The 25151-nt window shown below is 41.6% G+C and overlaps 1 protein-coding gene across 2 annotated transcripts in view; it reads right to left on the bottom strand.

Annotated features, from left to right (window-relative positions):
- XPO7 (exportin 7) overlaps nt 1–25151 on the bottom strand; it is a 93500-nt gene that overhangs the window by 29638 nt on the left and 38711 nt on the right. Inside the window, exons 2-6 of one of the 2 annotated variants that reach the window (XM_054017703.1) lie at nt 13036–13182; nt 10810–10903; nt 7666–7832; nt 4880–4972; nt 1175–1279 (exon numbers count right to left, since the gene is read on the bottom strand). In XM_054017703.1, coding sequence (XP_053873678.1) covers nt 1175–1279; nt 4880–4972; nt 7666–7832; nt 10810–10903; nt 13036–13182 — 606 coding nt within the window. The remainder of the gene's footprint in view (nt 1–1174; nt 1280–4879; nt 4973–7665; nt 7833–10809; nt 10904–13035; nt 13183–25151) is intronic. The other variant, XM_054017704.1, reaches the window with a different exon arrangement.

Raw genomic sequence — 25151 nt, 5'->3', positions numbered from 1 at the left:
CAAGAGAGACAAATCTTGTCAAACCCAAACTCTTTACCTGTATGACTAGCACAACCAGAGATTATTCAGACTGAATGGTTTTTCCAAGTGAAACTTGCTTTTCACCCTTTATGCAATTTGTTTACTTTAATACTTCAGTTTGAAGAGTAAAACTAAACTGGTGAATTTCACTCTGTTTCTATTCAGTGTCATCATTTCCCGATTTTCACACACTAGCACAACACTAGTTGTGATGACGGTCCAACGTGATGTTGCCACTTTGAGTGGATCTGGGGACCCTGTAGATCCATTTCTTGTTTGGAACAGAAACCAGGTGTGAAGTCAGGATTTTATCAGTGTAATTTCTTTTCTTACAAAAACATACACAATTGCTGTGTTCTTGAATAGAGGTGGTGAACTGCATAAGGCAACTTTCTCTTGCAGAAAAACCTTTGTGAAGGCACTGGTGCCCTATTGCAAAAAGCATGCGCCTTGGGCCTCTGCCTCTAGAATTCACACCAAACTGCACACACCTGTGCACCTTTTCCTTCTTCACTTTATACCTGGGAAACCACTAATTCAAAGCTCCCTTCAGACTGCACGGACTGGGAAAGGTGTCAGGGCCATTAACCTTCCTTTTGTGCAGCTGCTCAGCAGCATCAAGGAATTTTGGCAATACCTAACAACCCAGACAAAGGCCTTGTCTACATTAGAATGTTGTACCTGCTTTAATTATACCAGTATAGTAAAAGTGGTACAATTCCCTGAGTAGGAATGCCATTAGATCACTATAACAGTGCTTTATACAGGAATAGCTATCCTGGTACGGAATGGGGGAAATAAGCTATCCGAGGTGTTTTCATTTGAAAATTTTCAAAAAGGTCATGACATTTCTATCTTAGGTTTGTATTAAACAAAGTGAATACACAAAACCTAAATCAGGGCCTGACTTACCTAATAGGAAAATCAGGCTGTTCTATAACCTTGCCTGTAAATGAACAGCTAAGCACTTTTGCAGTACAGAGCTGTTATGAAGAGAAAGGTAGGAATCTAATCTGAAAATCTCCTTAAAGGCAGATGTGCGGAAAAACTGCCAAATCTAGAAAGAAAGGACTAGTTCCAAGGGAGTTACAACAGGAAGGAGTTTACACCTAAGTTTGATACAGGCATTTGACAAGAACTGCAATCTCCCTACCTGTTTCAGTAAGTTACACGAAAGCGTGAAGATATCAAATAAAGACGAGTCTCGGAACGAAGAGGCTATTTTCCTGTGCTTGGTCAGGGGATGGGTGGTGTCCGCCTGGATAGAGAGACAAGCAACTTTTAGAACTAGTTTATAGGAAGGAAACAAGGCAAATAGAATTCACAGGAATGTTGCTAATAAAACATTAGTGGCACACCAAGGCATTCCTCCCCCATAATTGCATTGCATCAGTTGATTAAACTGAAGGGACGTTCTCCAATTGTATTACATTCTATTAACATAAAATAATGGTTCCTATACTGCCATTAACTTTTTATTGAGCTGCTGATAAAACTATATTACCTGTCTTGGGTATTAAGTGAGAACAATGTTCCTAAACTGCTTAAACACACAGTTTCATCTCAAGCAAAAAAATCAAGTTTACTTGAGCTGGTTTTAAAGAAGGATTAAGGGTAACATTTTCAACAGCACTTAAGTGATTTAGGAGGTTAAAGCCCATTTTCAAAAACAATTTAAGCTGTTAATGTCTAAATTATTTTTGAAAATGGAATGTAGGTAAAATTTTCAGAAGTCCCCAGTATCTAGTTTGGGTAATAATTCTTGACCTACTTAAACTAGATCCACTAAATAATTCCTGATAGCTCATTACTCTTTCCACTCCCATATATGAAAGTGCTGGCCAGATGCAGAGTCCTCTACCAGCAGAGGATCACAGTCACAGTGAGAGCCAAGTGACAAGATACCTGGATGCACAGAAAATTACAAGAAGCCCTTAGCATTGGTGTGCATCACTTTGGATCTGGCCACATTGGTTTTTAAACTCATGTATGTGACTTGTAGCTGCATGACAATTAAGTATGCCAAGTGTGTTAGGAGAAGTAAGTGGATGTTGCTCGATATAGGATACCACAACCACATACTAATTTGAGAAATGTGCTCTAAACTCTGAATATAATACAGGTGATGTTGACCGCATCCTATGTATCATCTTGTAAACTACAGTGTTATCACTAGAGATTTTTTAAAATTCTGAATATTGCAAGGCTGGATTAAAATAAATGATCTATTCCCCCAGTGGCCTATGGTGAATTACTTTTTGGTGTGCAAGTAAAACCTTCTTCCCCCCACCCTCACAATCACTCATGGTACACAGGGAAAGAAGGCTTAAATGCATACCATAGACACATACTTAACCTGAAACCGCCTCTCCATTCAGAGTTTCATTATTAGACTACTGCTTGTTACCCTCGTTTATATACACTATTTATCACCTACCATCTTATACAGCCCCCGTTACTGTAGGATCCAAGCATCTTACAATCTTTACTGTATTTATCCTCACAACACCCTCCTGAGGCAGGGCAGTGCCACTATCCCCATTGTGCAGATGGGGAACAGAGGCAGAGAGAGACAGTCACCCGCCCAAAGGCACACAGAGTTTGTGGAAAAGGAGAGAATTGAACCTAGCTCTCCCTGTCCCAGAGTAGTGCCCTAACCACTAAACAGATATTTCTCTCATCTCTCCCCTATCAATTATCTATTCGATGAGGTCTAGAAAACAGGCACCCTGTATTCTCTACATGCCCATTGCTGATCTCATGCACTTTTTGCAAGAGTCAGGATTTGCTTCACTGTTGCTGGCAAGTTTCCCAGCTCTCCAGCGTTATGCCACACGCTACAAGCCAGTTTGCTGCTACTCTCCCCATACTAGACAAGGCAGTATTTCAGTATGTGTATTGTTTGTACAGCTCTTAGAGACAAAAAAAATGCTATATTAGTGTATATATTTTTATATACAAAAGCTACCAAAAATTCACTTTAAGAAAAAAGACTCATACAAATTACATGGTAATGAATCTGAAATTCACAGTTATGAAACCCCAAGTAAATCACCATCCACTGTATTTGCCACATACCAACCCAGTGACTGCTAGCAAGTGAGCGTGCTTTTAGCAATACAGTGGTGGCAATTTTAGGAGGGTGTCTTTAACCCAAAATGTATTTAGATAATATTTTGTGGTAGAATTATTCCTCACATATTTAAACAAGAGATTCACGAATCATGGCCAAAATTTTCTAACTTTGTTGCCTACAGCTAGGCACTTAAATATGGATTTAGGAAACAACTGGTGAGAGAACTTTTCTGTTTATCCAGTCTCCTGTTAGGTATTCGACCCAAGCAGGGAGATGCTGATCAATATATACTGATTCACTGCGTCTTGCTGGCTTGTTAGTTTTGCCCTTGATATTTGGGAGGTGGGAGTGGTTCTCTGGGCACAGGGAACTAAGGTCTGAGACAGAGAGGTCTCCTGCAGGGAAACTACAGAAGCATCCAAGGCTGAGGAGAAAGTCCAGCCACAGGTTTACAGTTACTTTGTTGTCTGAGTAACCAATGAAGCCAAATCCCAAGAAGTGACTTAAGTCTGGACTAAACACAATGGGTGGGAATAGATTCTCTGTTTAGAGTAGGGTGGGAGCTTGCAGGCTCCTAAACAAAAAAAGTGTCCCAATTTTTAGAGAAGCTGAACTTCACTTCAGTGTGAGCTGTGGGTGCTTTGCACAGCTTTAGACACCACAATGGGAAAGTTCTGGCCTATATTCCCTGTACCTAACAGACTGCAGACAATCATTTTTAATTAAGTTATTCAACGCCATGGTAGAGTTTCAAAGCCTGGGTTATTTTCAAGTGTTTACACATGTATTAGCAAAAGCAAAGTTAGTTTCCATATTAATGAGAACTTAAAAGGCTAAAACAAAACTAATTAGGATTGGTCCTTTCAGCAAAAGTCTAGATAATCTATCATCTAAACTAGAAGGGTCCCCAAGGAAAATTGCTCCTTGGGGTGACTGGTGGCAGTCTGGAATGCACTATTAAAATCTGTCTGAAGGAGTCATAGCTAGAAAATAAATTGGGCTTTAGGAGTGTATGATTATTTCCTTCATGCTTAGATGTGACCAATTAATGTCTCTAGTCCCAGCTTTTCAAATAAATACCAGAGAGGAAGAAAGATCTAGCAGAAATCAGACCATGGGACTGAAAGACAAGAACTCCTGAGTCCTAGTCCTGCTTATGCCACTGATTCAAATGTAGGCTTGGTCAAGTTACTTAACCTGTGTCCCTTTTTGCCCTGTCAGTGCTCCCCACAAAACCCAAAACAAAACCAAAAGTGCAAGAAATAGGGTCAGTATTTGTAAGGAGCACTGAACATGTAACGTTATGTATTCGGAACAGAAACTCAAAATATTTACCAGATTTGCTATGATTATATCCTATATTTATATCCCATGAAGAAGTTATTGTAATGATTGACAATGCAAAAAGTTAAGACATTTTTTAAAAATGAGACTGCATAAAGTTAAAAGAATGTATAGGAATGCAGGACAAAAGATGCTAATGATGCTTTGCTAATTCATGCTGTGGGGCTTTATCCTCACAGGCAAGATAGTACTGGACATGAACCCATTTGCTATTTTAGTGTTGCTTCATTTTTATCATGGAGCATTACATCCAGGTACTGGAGAAGATGAGAGATGCTAAAAGAGCAGGAGATGGCAAAGAAATTCTTAGATCAGAGGAAATATCAATATCTTACCACAAAAGTGCATGATAGCATAAAAAAAAAAAAAATCAGCGCGCGCACACACACACACACACACACACAGAGAACAATACAAATGAGAAAATTGGACACTTACTTCACTGAAGAAGGCTGTAGCACTTACTTGATTAATTTCATTCGTTAGCTGAGACAGGATTGTCACTCCTATGATGCAGTGTTCTACGCTATCCTGATAAGCGAGATTGGAGGGGAGAAGAGGAGGAATAAGCAGTGTCAAGTTGTTCTTGCCAGTTTTCACTGTAATTCCGAAATCCTTCTGCCATGCAGAAGGAAGTACTTGCACACCGTAAATCAGATATATTTGGCTAGATATGCCATGTCCTCGTAGAACAGTGATTGGAAAAAATGTTTAAGCACCATGTTTTTAAAAAACCCAGGAGTTCTATATTTAGATGCATTAAAAAAAAACTATTCATATTATTTACAATTTGATACGTTTGCCAGACTTCTCAGCAGCTAACAATTTCTATGAAATGCTCAAACAAAAGCACATGTTATTTAATGGCTCATCTATCTATTCTAAATCACATTTTTGGTGCCTACTTACCCCTGATTCGTCGAAGATTTACATGTGTGCTTAATTTTAAGTACTTAGTTCCACTGAAATCAATGGTAAGCTTAAGTGCATAAATCTTTGCAGAACTGGGACCTTAGTGATCATGAAAGCTGCCAATTGACAGCTCTGAAAATTGAAGTCTTAGAGCCACAGAACTCCTGCAGCATGAGAAGTGGCAGTTAAATTTTCCCCAACCACCACACAATCAATATCTCACTCCTGACAATGAGGCCCCAACTCTAGCAGTCAAGAGAGTTCATTCTCCATGGCCCTTACAGTCTTTGGCTTCTCTTTTATAGACTAACACATTGTTGGCAGTCTTGATACAAAACACCTGCTCACTGGGAATGAGACTTTACATACCAACTAACTTCACATAAGAGCTACCTCGGTCTCTTCTTTTGCCACAAGGAGTTCCCTTCCTGTAACTAGATGGGGTTCCCTTCTCGGGCTCCATTTTGGTTAGCACCCGCCTGCAGTAATTGTCCCAATTTCTTCTCTGATCCGAGTCTAAGTTCATCCCCTTTGCAGGAGTCGAAACACACTGCAGTTTTGGTGGGGAAGAGGCTACGATCACAGGCCTCTGTTTTGAACAATGGTCTCAAGCATTAACATGATACTATGTGGCTGTAGCCAGGAATCTTTGCTGAACCCATGACCTAAAACCAAATACAGCCTTCAACATGTCTCAGGAGACTGAGTTGAGAATTGAGTGAAAAGCAAAAGAATTGTCTCAAAAAGCTAGAAATCATTTGAGCTGTTTATGGAAAGGTGTAATACTCCGGCATTGTAATATTTTCTAGATATCACTTCTTGAATTTTACTTTTCTGCAGCAGTTTTTAAGTGCAGAGATCCCCAAACTCATCATACTATTCAACTGCCTATCCAAATAAATAAATCCCACCATCACAATATAGAAGTCCCACTCTAGTTCCTTTCCTCTTCTCCCACTGCAGCCATGTACTCTGGGATTATTTACTACTACTCTTCCATCTTCCTCTAATTTGTGGAAGTTAAGTTGTAAAAACATTAAATTAAAAAAAAAAAAAAAAAAGAAATGAAGTTGAGTGTGTTGTGAGAACAGTGCGATTTTATGCCATGCTAGCCTCCTCGGGAAGAGAGTCCCACAGTTTGGGGCCATCTGCTGAAAAAGTTCCATCTTCTGTCTGTAAAGCTATGCTCTTGTGGGCAGGGACTGTCTTTTGACTGTTTATACAGCTTCTAGCCAAATGGGTCTCTGATTCTGATTGCAATAGCACCCTGAGACCCCCATGTCTCATAATAATAATCATGTTATGGGATGGGATGTTTCTACAGATATATCTAGCCACGATGTTCCACATAAGATCTATGAAGATCTTCTATAACCAACCCCCCCACGTCTCACACACACACTATTAAAACTTTCCTGTCACACCCCCAACTCATATCTTGCACTCTGCAGCCAATGAGTTGTAGCCAGTCTTTTTCCACTTCTTCACTGAAGCTATGTTGGCCAGCCAGAGCAATGAGAGGTTCCCCCATGCTTAGTCTCTTTTCTTAGCAGTACTACCCTGATGGCTGCCCAGGGAACCCCCTCTCCTCCCTGGCACGGCACATTAGAATTTTAAAGGATCTCGCGGTCATTACAGCCAAAATTAATGACCTAAAAAAACAGATACACCCAAACTGATTGACTGATCGTTTTCCCATACTAAAGGGTCCAAATTCAAAATTGAAGGCCCTGATGGTTCTGGCTTAATACTAAAAGATTGGTATTTAAAGAAACCAAGCAGTTTGTCACATTCGAAGTAACAGCTGCAAATGAGGTGAGGTGAGGTGCACAGATCAGTTTAATGGGAAGTCATCCTGCTTTTCATTTTGGATGGATCATTTGGATTTGGGGCTTTGAGAGAGGAATTACATACTTGGAATCCTAAAGTTCTGCCATATTATTAAATACTTATAGCACACCATGAGTGCCAGGCATTTTACAGAAATCAAAATGACAGTCCCTACCCTGAAGGGCTTACAATCTCATATGGGACAGTTATCAGCAATAGCTATTAGCTATATTAACTAATTATTATATTATAATATATATATTATATAATATATTCACTAATTATTAACTAATAAATAGTTATTAGCAATAGCTAATGCAGAGGAAGTGGAAGAATAACTGCACACTTACCCTCAGAGCATTATATGGCAATTATGCACAACAAGAACACTCCAATCACACCAGGTTTTGGTCGTCCCCCCCTCCCCCCCCCCCCCCTTCACCCCCGCCCCTACCTCTTTGTTTTTTAAAGGTGTCCCTGACCTGTAAAAACCTTGTGACATCTGTGATCACATTTCTGAAGACATATTCATCCTTCTGACAGTCAAACCAGCCCAACTTTGTGATCCTGGCATATAACTGAATTAGTGCTTGTGTTACAAAAGTTGCCAACTTTGGCCTGGTGGCAAGGTAGTTGAGCACGTAGTTCCCTGCAAGACAAAAAATAAAAATAAAAATCAGGAAATTCCTAGACAAAAAGACCATTAAGCTGGACATAAGGTTGTGAATCTGCATTAGGAAAAATATCTTTATAAAGCTTACACCGAAACACAGGGAACAATCACCATGTTGGAAAGTATGGAAATGCAGTTATGGTATCCAGACAACCATAACTGATCTTTTATTCATGTCTTTTTTGAGAGACTAGTCATAATATAATACAATACACCAAGGGTTTGGAGGTTCTAGAGATATGAAATTGTGGGTGGGTATTCATGTAGAACAGTTTCTTCCCACACACAAGTGTGTTATTTTGTATTACAAGAGGAGTTCAGTCCTTTGAAAGAACACGTCTGGCAAGAACTGCTGAAAGGTTTAAGGACCATTCCTCAGAAAAGGCCCCCCCAACATCAGGACATTCTGTTGTCCAGTGAGAAAGGAGAAGCTGATCAACTCTGGCTTGTTAAAGCACCTATAACATGCTTTCTCAGGGACCCCAGATTGCAAGTCACCTTGCTATCCCCCTCCTACATCCAGTGTGACAGTCTTGTGCATGGTAGTTAGAGGTCATTCCTTCAGTCACACACACACTCTTCTGAGGGCTCTGGCAAGCCCTTACTCAGCCTTGCAGGTTAATAACAGGTGCACCCCAACCCACGAACCACCCTGAAAGCATCCCTCTTTAGTATCCAGCCTCTGTCACCAGACACTCTCAGTAATTACTACTCCCAAGGGAATAGTATATACACAACAGCTTGTTTGATTCAGCTGAGTATCAGCTCTAATATAACAATACAACACTGTAATCTATGTATAGTAAAAACAAAAGTAAGTTTAGTAACAAAGGGAAAGATTTAAGGTGCAGTAAACACAGATAAAAACAATGGGTTACAAGTAAAACAAAAGTATGAAATGCTTGTACTAGACTAAGACTGAACTTTAACAGACTAAACTTGTCTAAAGCAATTTCTCACCTACGCCCTTTCTTGCAGCATTTCAACCAAGGCTGGTTGAGATCCTGTTTTCATGGATATAACTGCACTGCAGGGTCACCTGCTCAAGTGCAGGATAAAAGAGTGATCCTTGTGCCTCTCTCTTATACCCTAGAGTCAGAAAGACTGCCTGGGGTTTCCTTCCTGGTGTGCTGGCACCAAAGTGTCTCCCCACACAAGTTTATTTCGCATCCCCTCTTGACCTGTTTTTCCTGTTGATTCTCACATGTAAATGGGGCCTCCTCTGTGCTAGGCTTTACAATGTTTGATTTACATATAAATACATGAGGTAGGTGATTCCACATCCCTTGTCTGGCAAAACCCACTTGCCAACCCTGCCTGAGACACAGATTCTAAAACATTTTCAGTACGTACATACAACTTCTTAAATATCACCTGTACATACATCACACAACTATTATGAGGATCCGTCTGACACAAGCTTCCATCTGACACCTCACACATACTATGAAAGCAGTGTGTTAGGACAGAGAGTTTGTCAGGCCTGATAAGAGTTGCTGTTATAGAACAGTAAACGCTTTGCCAGTTGGCACCAAAGGGTTCCTAGGGTCACAGCCACACTAAGAAAAGGAGATATCATAGTTACTCTCCCAACAAGACACTGGTCAGAGATAGCCTTCTACCCCATCCCATCAGAATGACTTTCCCACAGGAACTACTGCAAATGACAAGTGGAGTCCCACAAAGCATTCTCAATTCTGAAACCATATCTGCCATTCTCTGCCTGGTGGGTCTTGCGCACATGCTCAGGGTCTGATTGCTATATTTGGCGTTGGGAAGGAATTTTCCCCCAGAACAGATTGGCAGAGACCCTTTGTCTCTTTTGCCTTCCTCTCCAGCATGGGGCACAGGTCAGTTGCAGGTTTAAACTAGGGCAAATGGTGAATTCTCTCTAATTGGAAGTCTTTAAACCATGATCTGAGGACTTCAATAACTCAGCCAGAGGTTATGGGTCTATTACAGGAGCGGATGGGTAATGTTCTGTGGCCTGCAACGTGCAGGTGGTCAGACTACATCATCACTATAGTCCCTTCTGACATTAAATGTTTATGAGTCTATATCCTTGAAAGAGACTGCCCAAGTGTCCTATTCATTCTCCCTTCCTTCGCTGGTGCACTTTTTAGGGCAATCAGACCTGCTCTTACTCTATCACCCCTTAGCATGCAGATCACTGTCTGAAAAGACAGAACATACAGTAATCTGCAGTCACAATCAGGGTTTAGTTTTAGTCTTGGATTACTAGAATCTTAGTTTTCCAAGTGGCTTTCCACCTTGGCCCACTCTTTAGAGCTAGCTTGGATCAGAGCTGTGGCTGAGATCCTTTGTCCCTTTGATAGTAGCAGAACTGTGAAACTCACCAGTCTCAGTTCAATGCAATTTCGTATAGACAATAAAACATGAAAGTTATCCCTGTACTGGGTCATAGGCAAAAAGCAGATTTTAGCCAGTATCTGTCTTCAATGACTTGGGAGACAATGAACAGAAAGAAACCCCTCCCTTCTCTCCCCCTCCTGGCAAAGTAGAAGAACAAAGAAGGGCAAATACAAAATAATCACCTTTCCTAATAACTGGATTCATTAAGATACCCTTTGCTATTAAGGAACAAGTAGGGAAGAGAAAGGAATTAGAAGATGAATAGCCTAATTCATAAAGAACTGAGTTACTATCTTAAAAATTTGTTCATTCATAAGGCCACAAATTTGTGATTACTTTGGACCTGAATAACTCCTATCTATCTGGCATTCAAACCCAGTAGTCTCTGGGCTAGGAAAAGATATTGTCTGACAGCAAAGTTGCCTTTTCACTATACATTTTAGGCTACCAATGTCCATACATCTTAATAGCTTGCAGAAAGACTTCCTGTCACCATGTAGTACTGTTAATTAGTCATTATCCATAGTATTTGCTGGCTATGCCAGTGGCTTGGCTAGAGAAAAGAAAGCTTTCTACTTACGAATGTCTATTCGCTGTTCCAATGGCAGGGGGTTGTTTGTGCGTGACACAAGTTTTGTAAGGCATGTAGCTGCCAATAATTGGGAGTAGGATGACTGTAAAGAAAAAAACACAACAAGCAGTGGTTTAATGCAAGTTTCAGTACAAAAGAGGCCACAGCTGAAGACAAGGTGGTTGTGCACTACGTTAACCTAGTAACTTTCAGGTCTCTGGAAACCTGGGCTTCAATATTAGCTTAGTTCACAAGTCTAAATGCTCTGGACTGTCTTAGTTCCTTGTTTCTGTATACACCAAGTTTATCCAAAATATTTTAAAAAGAGCATTTAGAAGGAAAAGGTACCAGGGTGACGACAGCAGCAGAAGGATAACATACCCTCCACCTGTGTGCCCCCACATAGGGGTGGAGAGAATTATGACAAGCAAGAAGGAACAAGTGCCAATAGTAATATGCTGCAGGCAAGTGTTACTGCACACTCAGTCCTAGATTTTATACAAACACTTCAAACTCTTCCACTTGACTACAAAACGGGTTAGTTTTCCCTTCCCCTTCATATTTTATTTATATATCATACAGAACAGCACTCGGACCAATGGACATTACTAACTAATTTAATCCAGGGAATAGGATACAAATAATGTGAGTGAACCATCAGAAATCCTAGGTGGTATGAGATTCTATGAATTACAGGCAGTGTAATTGCAAATGTTTCTTGTGTTAAATAATACTCAGTACTATGAAAAGGATTTGCCTCCATAACCTATTCCAAGAATCCAAGAGACCAGAAACCCATTTATAGTAATATGCCCAAAGAGAGTTTAATGTAAGTGAGTCAGATCATCCAATTTGTGCATCAGCTTTACAAAATGGCAATATGACACAGACTACACATACATAATGGGTTATATTCAAAGTAATAAAACTGTGCATTAGAGACTTTCCATTAAAATTGACCCCTCCCTTTTCCCCTGTGCTAGTTGCTGGTTCGTCCATGGTAGACACAAATGCAATTTGAAACCCAGAGGCTAATTTATTTTTTATTCCAAAGAAATTAAGGAGTCCACACACACAAAAAAAAAAAAACTTACAACACAAAGAGATAAATAATTCAGCTCTTGTGTTCAGCTGGAACTGCACTGCACAGTGCCCAGTCTCATTCTGGTTCCTTGATCCTTTGAGATAGGGTGGCTAATGTTTCCTGATTTTTGTGAGCAAGCCACTGATCTAATAGACTCAAAGGGCTGAATGCACATTGGGCCATAAATCAAACCTCAAAAGGTCCTGTGGCCAAGCAATTTTAAGCATGATTTATCCTGCCACAAAGTGACTCAAGTGACCACTTGGGGAAAAAAAAAAGTACTGTAAAGATAAAAATTGTTCTTATTTCCCATGGTTGAAATTGTTGCTAGATTGCTTTGAGGACATTATTGGAGAGGCTAACCTTTGCTTTAAGAGATTCTTAGTAGTAAGCTAAAATGGCCCAAAGCAAACTCTGTTTTAATCCCATCCGAGTCTCAGATCTCATGCTGGGATTTTAATCTTTGATCACATCTTCCAAGCTATTTTAGAACTCCTAAAGCAGTAGAAAGAAGAGAATTTGCCTTTTAGAATTAACGTTGTATTCAGGCTGCATAATGGATTGGCCCATAAGATTAATCAAGAACCAATCCATCAAAAGACAGGTTCTTTTCATGTGATTCACACTATTGGTATAAACAGACACATGGACAAAATTGGAATGATTGTGCAACAATAGCTCTCCTGCTAGAAGTGTTAATGACACTTTAGCCCAAATTCACACAGTTTCCTAGCACGGTTATAGAGCCATACTTTGCACTCCCAATCACAATAACCCCTTCCACAGCTCATCTCCCACCAACCCTCCCAAAAAAAAAAAAAAAAAAAAAAAAACCTATGCTATATCAAGTCTGGACCACATTTCGTAACTGTGTTTAAGCATACTTATCTTTGTACTTTAGGATCTAAGCAGGATTCCTCAAAAGGGAAACCTCTTAGTGGGTACACTCCAATTTTTTTCTAAACCAACAGAAAATGCAGGATCAACTGAAGGTTTAATTCTGGCATGCAGAAGATGTTCATGAATATGACACGTTCCAGCTTACTGGGTATGCATTACCTAATGTGCTTCCCTGTTTTATTCAGAGCATTCACCCAAAATGCCAAATTTTAATGCCAGTTCGTTTGAATCTATTATGATTTTCTACGTACACTTCCTCTTTCAAGGAGGAGCTGGCACTTGCTCAGACAGTCCGGGCTGTTGGTGAACTCGACCAAGGCTTTTTCTGCCTGGAGCCGTGTCGCGGTGTCGGTAGTTTCATACAGCTGCTTGCACAGGTTCTCTAGCTGGGCTAGGCTCTGTAATGGAATGACCACAGGAAAAAAAAAAAATCAGTTAAAACAATAATTTCTTTTTACAGTTTTGTCAGATAGGTTGCACGGCTGAGTCGCTATCTCATCTTTTTTAGGGAATGAATATGTTGAAATTATACCTGGCTTTTCAGCCTATGCTACTTTTTTAAGACGTTTCATGGCCATCTTCACCTGAAGTAGGCACAAAACAATTGCTGCTTGATGGGCACACGAGAAATCCCCTCGCACTACCATCCTGTCCAAGAGCAACAGATAGCCTGCCAGACACCCTACCTAAGAATGTGTCTTGCACCATCTCTCTACCCCTCCCTAGCATATTGCAAGAGAACGAATTCCAGAGCTCTGCCACTCACTCCCAGGAGTTCAACTTTTATTCAGAGTGTGGCCTTTTTCTTAATGTATTGAGGATGGTCAGGAGCCTGGGTTCTATTCCCAACTCTACCACGTTTCTTGAGTGAACTTTAATAAGTCACACCTTTGTATCTCTGGCCCCAATCCCACAATAAGCTCCACGCAGATGGAGTCATATGCCTGCATGGAACCCCACTGACTTCGATGGGGTCTGCCCACCTAGCAATGACAGGATCAGAGTCCTGTAAAATGGGGATATAACACTTACCTACGATGCAGGGTTACCAAGAGGCTAGAGCCATTAGCTTGTAAGTCATAGATCTTTTTATAGAAGGAGTTATGCAATCACTATGCACACCTATGGTTCTCTATTATAATAATAAAAGTAGGATACGGATTTGGGGGTGGGGGCAGAAAGAGGGGCAAGCTGAACCAATTCTGCGATATTCTATCTTGAAAAGTAAAGAAGCCTGTACCACAATGGGACACTAATTGCTTTTCTGTGGCCAACATTCCTTTTCCTTTCCACTCCAAAACCCCCACTAATTTAGGGTTACCATACGTCCTCTTTCTCCCGGACATGTCCGGCTTTTCGGCAGTCAAACCCCCGTCCGAGGGGAATTGCCAAAAAGCCGAACACGTCCAGGAAAATGGCGGCTCTGCTCCTCCCTGACTCTTCGGCTCTGTTTAAGAGCCGGGCTGCCCGAACGCTACCGGCTTCATGGTTTGCCGGGCAGCCTCCAGACCCTGCGCCCCCGGCTGGGCGCTTCCTCTCCCGGGCTCCAGCTGCGCTGGGGAAGCGCCGGCCGGGGGCGCAGGGTCTGGGGGCTGCCTGGCAAACCGTGAAGCCGGTAGCGCTGGGGCAGCCCTTTCCCCGTGGCTGGGAGTGGGAGGGAGGAGGGGGCGGAGTTAGGGCGGGGAAGGGGTGGAGTTGGGGTGGGGCTAGGGGTGGGGAAATGGGTGGGGCCAGGGCCCGTGGAGGGTCCTCTTTTTTTATTTATTAGATATGGTAACCCTAACTAATTCCTTCAGTTACTGATGCTCCCATCACATCAGCCCTTCAAGATATAACAAGTTACAGAGCTTCCTCCAGGAGAACCACTAACGTAGTTCCAAATATCAGGTATCCCAGGGGCATTTTCACAATCATTTTTGCTGCTTCTTTTGCTTTCAGACTACACACAACAAGCTTTCCATTATACCCAATCCACTACTGGCCAGGGAGCAGGAGTAACTACGTGTCTTCTTGAACAGGTAGCTACCGTGTAATAGCATCATGTATTGCTGCCAAGACAGCTTGCCAGCCTGAACATCGCCATGAATGTATCTTTTGAGCTGGTGCCCTTCCTATCCCCCTACTCTTTATTGTCATTCTTGCCTCTAAACTTTGGTCTTCGCTCTCAGAATAAACTACTCTCTGCACACACTAAAACCTCTCTACTAAGAAGGTCCTTAGAATTACGCTGAAGTTATTTAAAAGTACAGATTATTAGCACAGCTTCCCCTCCACCATACACGTCGGCCTCCTCCTCCAGCGTAGGACTGGAAGCATTCTGTGCTTCGTAAACATTTTTAATTTATTTGCTACCAAAGGATTTCTAATATTAAAATTTCAGCTTGTTTTCCTCCCTTAAGTTCCAAGCGTTTGTGCCTGGGCCTGAAGGATCAGGAACACGGAACACTGCATTACAGAGATGTTTTATCAGGGGAGGAACTCAATAGGATAGGGGAAGAGAGAAAGAACTTCTTGAGGGGTGAGAGATGAGATGGGATCAGTAAAAAAGGCTGAATGCTTGAGAATGAAAACCCAGTGTGTTATTCCAAGTATATTTATATAGCCTTTGCCAGTGTGTCTCCTAACACCTCCCCCTCTCACCCCAGATGGCTACTGGTAAGCAATGAATCTCTGAGCTGCATGATTAGTTTAAGGTCTTGGTTTTGACCTATGACAGCCCTGTCTGGCTTGAGACCTGCTTGCTGGAGACACCCTCCCTTCCCATTCAATACTGACTGACTGAGTCAGCAGAGGCACTCCAACTGGAGTACCCCCTCCTCTGTTTAAGAAACAATTGCCAGCAAGATATTCTCTATGAAAGGCCTTCAAATACTCAAATTTCAGAATTTATTCCTCCTCCCTCCATCCCATAATCCAAAATGGATTATATCTGTGTAAATCCCATCCATTTACTCAGGTTCCTATGGAACAAAAGACAGCTGACATTTGTGGGTGAAATGTGGTGTTTTGAGTTTGATTTTCTCTCTGGTTCTAGAGGAGATTATTTTTATCAACTCTTAGACTATTTTAATTGAAGTAAGCGCTATCTAGAGCTCATATGAGATTATATATTTCAATACAGTTTCTTTGTGAAGGTGGCCTCTGACTATTCATATTATTATTTCAAATTTCTGGAGAATCTAATTTCTCTTCCACCCCAACTACGTTTATCGCTGTTACCCTCTAATGTTATGCAAAGGTGGGGACACACTTGTTTGTTGGAGGATTTTGTCTCAGATCGACTACATTCTTGAGAATACAAGTCTATGATCTGGTCTACTTTAGAAAAGTTGCACTGGTGTGACTAAATCAATTTTAAAAATCTATCAATGCATACCCCTAACATTCAAGTACTTAAACAGGTTTAAACCTCACTTGAATTGATTTAGCTTAATTCACTAAATTTACGAATTTATACTGATTTATCTTAAGGAAGGTTTAAACTGGTTTAAGTGCATCTATAGAGGTTTGCATCGGTGGAATTAAATTAATTTAAAATCTATTTAATTCTCCGGGTGCAACTTGTCTAATATACATCTACACTGACTTCAGTTTGTATTTGTAAGTGGTGACCTTTTGTTTTTAAAATAAATCTGTGTGTTTATTACCTGTAGTTGAGCAAGAGATTGTTGTTTCATTCAACAGTCTAAATTAAGGCTACGTCTTCACTAGAAACTTCAAAGAGCTGCCGCGGCAGTGCTTTGAAGTGTGACTGTGGTCATGCACGAGTGCTGGGAGAAAGCTCTCCCAGCGCTCCTGGTAATCCACCTCCATGAGAGGAACGGCTCCCAGCGCTTGGAGCCTGTCCACACTAGCACTTTAAAGTGCTCAAACTTGCTGCGCTCAGGGGGGTGATTTTTCACCCCCCCCCCCCCCCCGAGCGCAGCAGGTTGAGCACTATAAAATGTAAGTGTAGATAAGTCCTTAGTTTCCTTGAAACAAAAGCTGCCACTGGGCTCTCAAAGAAATGGACATGTGCAATGCTACGTCTGCTGTAAAAATCGCTTACCTCACTCCCATGTCTCAGATCAAGATTAAGATTCAAGGCTGCTCTGATCTGGTAGAAGACCACTGGCGCCCTTCACAGGCACACTCTCATGCGGCCTCAGAGATCAGTTTCACATCTTCTCAAATAACACTGGTCTACAATTTTTGAGAAGTCGTCTGCTTCAGAGATAAAATGTGCTATTTATTATGTATTTTGATGTGCTGAATTCAAATATGACAATTAAAACAACTGATTGGCTACTGTTTCTAAGATATTTAAGTTTTTACATTTTATGTCTATGTATATTGTGTAGATAGTAGAGTTTTAATCCTAAATTGTAAACCTAGGTCTTTTCATGTGTTTATGGTTGCTTTACGTGATAATATTTCACCTGTCGTGTTTATGTAACACTTTAAAAATCAGCAAAAGGATTATATAAATAAAATTTATTATGAAACAAAAAGGCAAAAAACTATTACGTACATAGTTTAGTCCTATTCAGTGTCTACTCGGCGCTTCTTGGCTTGTCTCTTGTATTCATTAAATGGAGCATCTCTTGTCACTGTCCAGCAATAGTCTGCAAGCATTGATGGGCTCCATTTGCCCTGATAGCGTTTCTCCATTGTTGCAATGTCCTGGTGAAATCGCTCGCCGTGCTTGTCGCTCACTGCTCCGCAGTTTGGTGGGAAAAAAAAAAAAATCTAGATGAGAGTGCAAAAAATGTATCTTTAGTGACATGTTGCAACCAAGGCTTTTGTTTGCTTTGAGGAGGTTTTCCACCAACAACCTGTAGTTGTCTCCCTTGTTGTTTCCGAGAAAATTTATTGCCACTAACTGGAAGGCTTTCCATGCCGTCTTTTCCTTGCCACGCAGTGCATGGTCAAATGCATCATCTCGAAGAAGTTCACGGATCTGAGGACCAACAAAGACACCTTCCTTTATCTTAGCTTCACTTAACCTTGGAAATTTTCCACAGAGGTGCTTGTGTTTAGTCAATGGCCTTGACAAAGTTCTTCATCAGACCCAGCTTGATGTGTAAGGGTGGTAACAAAATCTTCCTGGATTCAACAAGTGGCGGATGCTGAACACTTTTCCTCCCAGGCTCCAATGACTGTCGGATTGGCCAATATTTCTTGATGTAGTGGGAATCTCTTGCACAACTATCCCATTCGCAGAGAAAACAGCAGTACTTTGTGTATCCAGTCTGCTGACCAAGCAAGAGAGCAACAACCTTCAAATCACCACAAAGCTGCCACGGATGTTGGTCATAGTTTATGCACCTCAAAAGTTGTTTCATGTTGTCATAGGTTTCCTTCATATGGACTGCATGACCAACTAGAATTGATGGCAAAACATTGCCATTATGCAGTAAAACAGCTTTAAGACTCGTCTTCGATGAATCAATGAAGAGTCTCCACTCATCTGGATCGTGAATGATGTTGAGGGCTGCCATCACACCATCGATGTTGTTGCAGGCTACAAGATCACCTTCCATGAAGAAGAATGGGACAAGATCCTTTTGATGGTCATGGAAACCCTAACATCACCTGCCAGGAGATTCCACTGCTGTAGTCTGGAGCCCAACAGCTCTGCCTTACTCTTGGGTAGTTCCAAATCCCTGACAAGGTCATTCAGTTCACCTTGTGTTATGAGGTGTGGGTCAGAGGAGGAGGATGGGAGAAAATGTGGGTCCTGTGACATCGATGGTTCAGAAGTTTCATCCTCTTCCTCGTCTGACTCAAGTGAGAATGATTCTGGTGCATCAGGAACCGGCAGTCCTTCTCCGTGGGGTACTGGGCGTATAGCTGATGGAACGTTTGGATAATGCACAGTCCACTTTTTCTTCTTTGACACACCTTTCCCAACTGGAAGCACCATGCAGAAGTAACAATTGCTGGTATGATCTGTTGGCTCTCTCCAAATCATTGGTACTGCAAAAGGCATAGATTTCCTTTTCCTGTTCAACCTCTGGCGAAGATTTGTTGCACAAGTGTTGCAGCGTATGTGTGGGGCCCACCTCTTGTCCTGATCTCCAATTTTGCAGCCAAAATAAAGGTGACAGGCTTTCTTAACCATAGTGGTTATACTGCGCTTTTGTGATGCAAAAGTCACTTCACCACAAACGTAGCAGAAGTTATCTGCACTGTTCACACAAGTACGAGGCATCTCTGCTCACTTTGGCTAAACAGAAATGTGTCCCTTTGCAAAATCAAACACTGACAAATAAGAGAGCACGACACTGTATGATTTCTAGAGCTGATATAGGGCAATTTGTTCAGCAGAGTGATGTAAGCTTCGTTATGATTGCATCATCCATGACTTCTAGGAATAACATGATGCAATTCATATCATGTATGATGCAATACCAGCTTCAGATTGCATCATTCATTGTTTTGCCAAAAAAGCAAGTACTGTCCAAACCCAGTCAGATTTATTCATAGATCCAGTCAAAGATGTATTTTAGTCATTTCTGGTTTAAATTGAGATCCCTTTCCTTTATAACTCACTTATCCTCCACCATTCCCAAGTCAAGGGTTGTATATACTGACCCAATAGCATATCTTGAAAACTAGAGCCAATCAACAATTTTAAGCATCATTTTCGTTCTCAGTGACCCAAAATTAGTAAAATTTGACTACATTTATTTCAGAAGCATTTTGGCTGTAGAGCAGTGTAATCAAGAGGAAAATTTCCACTAATCAAATTCCAGAAAGTATTTTGAATCTTGTGAAATCTACTTTGTTTTCAAGTTTTAAGTGGCTCTTTTTAACTCATACCCAAAGGTATCAGTTCAAGATGTTTAACTCCAGAGACACAGTTCTGCCCAAGGGCCTACTGAACAAGAGAATCACACAAATCCCAGTGTCTCCCCAAATGAGAAGCCAAGGATATATTGGCATAGAGTTTAAAGTGAGCACTGCTGTGCTCAGTGAGAACATATTGCAATAAAAGATAAGGTAAGTAGCAATGAAGACAGTTTTATTACAGTACAATCCAACTGGTATATCCCAATAGAAGAAAGAATGTACCAATTAAGCAATCGAAGGCTCATTGGAAATATGTCATTCTGGAAAATGTTCACTTATTTCCATGAATTGCTTTATAAATAATTAATGTCTACAGCACTGAAGAATTACAACAAAACTAGCTTACTGCAGGGCTTTAGGCAGGACACGCATACCACTGATGTTCAAACCAAAGTAGGCCAGTAACAACCTCTCCTTTCTGGGGGTGAACATTACTGGATTAACACACATGTCCTTCTTCCCACTTTGGAAACCTGGGTTCAGGTAGTGGCGAAAGTCACAAGTATAATGAGTTAGGTCATTTTAGTCTCATATCGCTAAATCTACAGGGCACACTGGAACAATGCAGAAGAATCAGTAATCTTGGCTCAAGAAAAATCTAGCAATGGAGTAGAAGCGGGTGCTGCAGGATAACATTACAGTGCCTCAGTAGAGCTGTATGGGGAGAGCTTGCAAAGCTCCTGTTCATATTATGCCTTACCTTTGAGAGCACTCTCAATGGGCCACTTTCACAAGCACCAAGTTAGTCAGAGTTCAAGACTAGAAGAGTCTGTGACGGGTTGGATCACAGAAACCCCCTTGGGAGCTGCCACCTAATGTACCAAGACTACTTCTATTCCTGTTTTCCCTGCCAGCTCAGGACTCCAGCACCCTGTCTTGCTGAGCCAGACACTCCCATCTGCTCCAACAAAGACCCAGGGTCTGAATTACTTGCCCCAAAGCTGCAGGTTTACCTGAAAACAGCTCACAGTATTGTGCTTGTCTTTAGCACTCAGATACCCAACTCCTAATGGGGTCTAAACCCAAATAAATCCGTTTTACCCTGTATAAAGCTTATACAGGGTAAACTCATAAATTGTTTGCCCTCTATAACACTGATAGAGAGATATGCACAGCTGTTTGCTCCCCCAGGTATTAATACATACTCTGAGTTAATTAATAAGGAAAAAAATGATTTTATTAAATACAGGAAGCAGGATTTAAGTGGTTCCAAGCAGTAACAGACAGAACAAAGTAAGTCACCAAGCAAAATAAAATAAAATGTGCAAATCTATGTCTAATCAAAACACTGAATACAGATAAGATCCTCACTAGTTCCAGAATGCTCCCTTTTACAGGCTAATCTCCTTTTAGCCTGGGTCCAGCAATCACTCACACCCCCTGTAGTTACTGTCCTTTGTTCCAGTTTCCTTCCAGTATTCTGGGGGGTGGAGAGGCTCCTTCTTTAGTCAGCTGAAGACAAAATGGAGGAGTCTCCACGGGTTTAAATAGACTCTCTCTTCTGGGTGGAGACCCCCCTCCTCAGTCCTATGCAAAGTCCAGCTCCAAGATGGAGTTCTGGAGTCACCTGGGCAAGTCACATGTCCCTGCATGACTCAGTCTTTACAGGCCAAAGCCATTGCCCAGATGGTATCCTGTATGTCTCCAGGAAGACTTCTTATGTGGATTGAAGCATTCCAAGATGCATTGTTCCCCAAGTGCTTCCTGATTAGGTACTTAACCTTACGAATTCCTTCCTAAAGAAACTGACCAAATGCCTCACAAAGCTTACTTAGAAACCAAGCAAGTATACAGCCCATATTCTTAGCCTCAAGTAGAAAATGATATATGTGTACAAATAGGATGAATAGATATAGTAGACCATAACCTTTACGGAGATATGTTACATGGCACAGGCAGCACAAAACATATTCCAGTTATGTCATACATACATTTATAAGCTCCCCCCCAATAAAGCCTTATGGGGTACACCGTCACAGAGTCCACTATACCTAGTCTGACCCCCTACAGAGGATAGGCCTCCCCCACCTACCCATCCCACTAAACCCAACCACTGAAATTAGACCAAAGTATTGCAGCACTCAGAAGACTATAGACTATCATGTGCCATAGGCAGAGAGATGGAGCTGCACCAATTATTGAGGTCCCTGCAATGGCAAATTTCAAATGTGGTTTTACTTACTTATAAGTCATAGTAACATTGTTTAGGGGTCTATCACCTCAGAACATTAGAAAACATTACTGTTAAGTGAAAGGTCTCCTTTAAATGAAATGAAAGTCATTAGGCTGCCACTTATCCTTAAATGGGACTCTTGCAAAGGATGTAAAAACCTGGGGTGAAATTCTAGCCCCATTAAAATCAATAAGAGTTTTGCCAGCGACTTCCATGGAGACAGAATTACACTCTTGGTGAGTGCTTTTGTTTGTTTGTTTTTATGATGAATGAGGCAGATCTGAAAGTTACGTGTTCTTTCAAATTTAGAAGCATCAGGAATACAGAGTCTGGTCTTCCCTAGTTTTGTTGGAAGCCCAGTGGGAGTAAGAAAAGAGGTTTATTTTTGTGTTAATATCTTAATTTTAGGGGAACAGATGTTCAGTCTTTAAACACAGGCTTCCTTTATTCAATGTGTTAATAAGTCAATGAAGTTAAAATAGGTGTTACCATATACAATCCACCAAAGAGTTTTAATCTCCTCATTAAAAATCATTTCCCTCTTAACAGTTCAATTTTCACTCTTGCCTTTTGTGATATCATTTGCACCGGCTCTGCAAACATCATAGTCTTCCAGCCTAGACCAGGACAAGAGAGTTTTTAAAACACTAAACAAAAACACCCTGTGGAGAATGAGGGAGATGGCTTGGTTAGTTGTTAAGAAATCGCTATGTACTTCAGTTTACCTCTGATATTTGCCTGTCTCTCTGCATGCATCTAAGTTAAAAAAAAAAAAAATTTAAACACTGACATAGAATATCAGGATTGGAAGGAACCTCAGGAGTTCATCTTGTCTAACCCCCTGCTCAAAGCAGGACTAATCCCCAGACAAATTTTTGCCCCAGATCCCTAAATGGTTGAACTCACAACCCTGGGTTTAGCAGGCCAATGCTCAAACTACTGAGCTATCCAAAGGAGGCAGTTAGGTGGAACCAAGCAGGAACCTAAACAATGAGATAAGACACCGATGGTAAACAACTAGGAGGGAGTTAAGACAACAGTGGCAGAGCCAGTAAGTGGGAAGATGCTATTTTCCAGATGACAGGCACAGTTGTGGGATACCAATGCTGAAAAGCGTAGAGATGGGGAAAAAAAGACTACAGTTAAAACAAGGATGGGGATACTGATTGTCTGTAGCTGCCTGGGAGTGGGGTCCTGACAGAGAAACTGCAGCAAGCAAACTGACTATCCTCATCTAGAGATGGAAGTAACAGGGGTGAGTAGAGCTTACCAAAGCTTGCAAGAAAAGATTAAGGCTTAGGTCAGAGGAAATACATGCACAAGTCTTTGTTTTAACCCCTCTCTCGGCTGTGTATCCTTGGGTAAATAAATACTTGGCTTTGAAGAAGCCGAGAGAGTCAGAGTCACTTTAATCGGTTGCTAGTCCCAGGCTCCCAGAGGGAAAGGGTTTACTGGTGCCCAACAGGTGTTGGACCTGATGTAAAGTTGGTAAACAGGGGACTGCAGATCAGAGACCCAGGCCTTGGCTATACTCGCGGATTCAAGCGCGAGTGTAGTCGCGCAGCCAGCGCTGCGAGAGCTCTCTCGCAGCACTGCAAGTACTCCACCTCTCCAAGGGGAATAGCTTGCAGCGCTGCAGGCGCTGATTACACTGGCGCTTTACTGCGCTGCACTCGCTGCGCTCGGGGTGTGTGTGTGTGTGTTTTTTCACACCCCTGAGCGCAAGTGCAGCGCTGTGAATTGCCAATGTAGCCAAGGCTCCAGTCTAGGAGTGGGAGGACTGCATGGTTCCACCCAGAGAGGTGAAGGTAGCGAAATATGTCAAAGGGGTGCACTGGAGAGGATCTAAAAGGGATCTAAAGTGCAGCTTGCCTCATATCTAGACAGCCCCAAAACCTTGCTTCCCCCCAGATTTTGAAGAGATAGCCTTCTGGCCTATTGTATATACACATCAAAGCAACCCATTTTTTCCTGCTTTGTAGATCAACTGTAACATATTCAGGTATTGGATTAGATATATTAATGTGCACCAAAATAACCAGTGCAGAACAGGGCAAGTGAAGGATGAAGGAGATGCTTTTATTTGGCATTTCCTTGCATTTGTCGGTTAGAAGTAATGCCGGAATAGTAGTTTTACTGTTAATACGCTCAGACACCCAGAAAACATCCACAGAAGGCAGTACTCCAATCAGATCATTCTCTTTGATGAAAATCTTATTGATTCTAATTTTAGAAGAGTTTCACTGATGGATATTTATGCCCTCACGCTGGTAAAGTAATTACATGAATAAATGGACTCTCTCAACAGCCCTTGTGCTGCATTCTAGGTTTGCAGTGGTGAATTGTAAGTGAACCTCAATCTTTGTACCTTAGTGTCCTCATTTGGAAAATGAGCATCGTATTACTCACCTAACTTGTTTTGGAGAGAATAGATTGCAAGGCAAAATTAACCCTGTTAGCTAGTTCAGCCATCACAATAGAGTACAGGTGGACATGTTCTCTTGCACAAATAGAGCTCTGACATACAACAGTCACAACAGAAATTTTTGATGCTCTGTTGTTGAAACGGTTGACTAAGAAGCCATTAGGATGTCACTACCAGTAACAAACAGTGAGGAATTTTGTGCAAGTTGTTCTTCCCTGTCCCACATTATGTTTATTGGAACTTTTTGCTGCACTGCAGATTTTGTCTCCTCAATTCAGCTTCTTGAGAAACTGACAAAATAATCACAGCACAAAGAAACTTTAGACAGAAACAGGAAGACTTCAAAACAAAGCCCTGTGATTCCATCTTTGCGCTAATTCCAAAGGAGTGGGAATGTGGAAGTGTCTGAAAGGGACTGAGCTGGTGTACACCGAATCTCCATGCTCTCATCATAACAAGGTGCTCCTTGCTATATGGAATGCAAAACAAATCAGTTAAGGGCAGCGTACAGCTGCTACATTCAGTTCTCGAATGCCCTCATGCCAGCAGATAGAGTGCTCGCTAACAGGAGCTTGCCCTCTGATTTCTAAGCCTGTATTACACGTGTTCTCTGCAGTGGAAGGACTCACCTTTCAAACCAGGCCTCATACCTTGTTTTGGGAAGCTACAATCCAGCAGATAAGTTTCCATCATAAATTCCACTAGCTCACCTATAATCCTCTGTAATTCAGGCAAAGTGCCTGAAGAGCAGGAAAAGCAGCACACATGTGGTTGGTTGTGAAGTTCTAGCCAGAGACCTGAATCCAGAGATCGCTTAGGCCTTGGCTACACTTGCGAGTTACAGCACAATAAAGCCTCCCCCAGTGCTGTAACTCACTCCCCGTCCACACTGGCAAGGCATTTACAGCGCTGTATCTCCGTGGCTACAGCTCTGC

This window comes from Malaclemys terrapin, chromosome 2 (genome assembly GCF_027887155.1).
Source record: "Malaclemys terrapin pileata isolate rMalTer1 chromosome 2, rMalTer1.hap1, whole genome shotgun sequence".
Taxonomy (NCBI): domain Eukaryota; kingdom Metazoa; phylum Chordata; order Testudines; family Emydidae; genus Malaclemys; species Malaclemys terrapin.
This window is presented reverse-complemented; position numbering and strand designations above follow the sequence as displayed.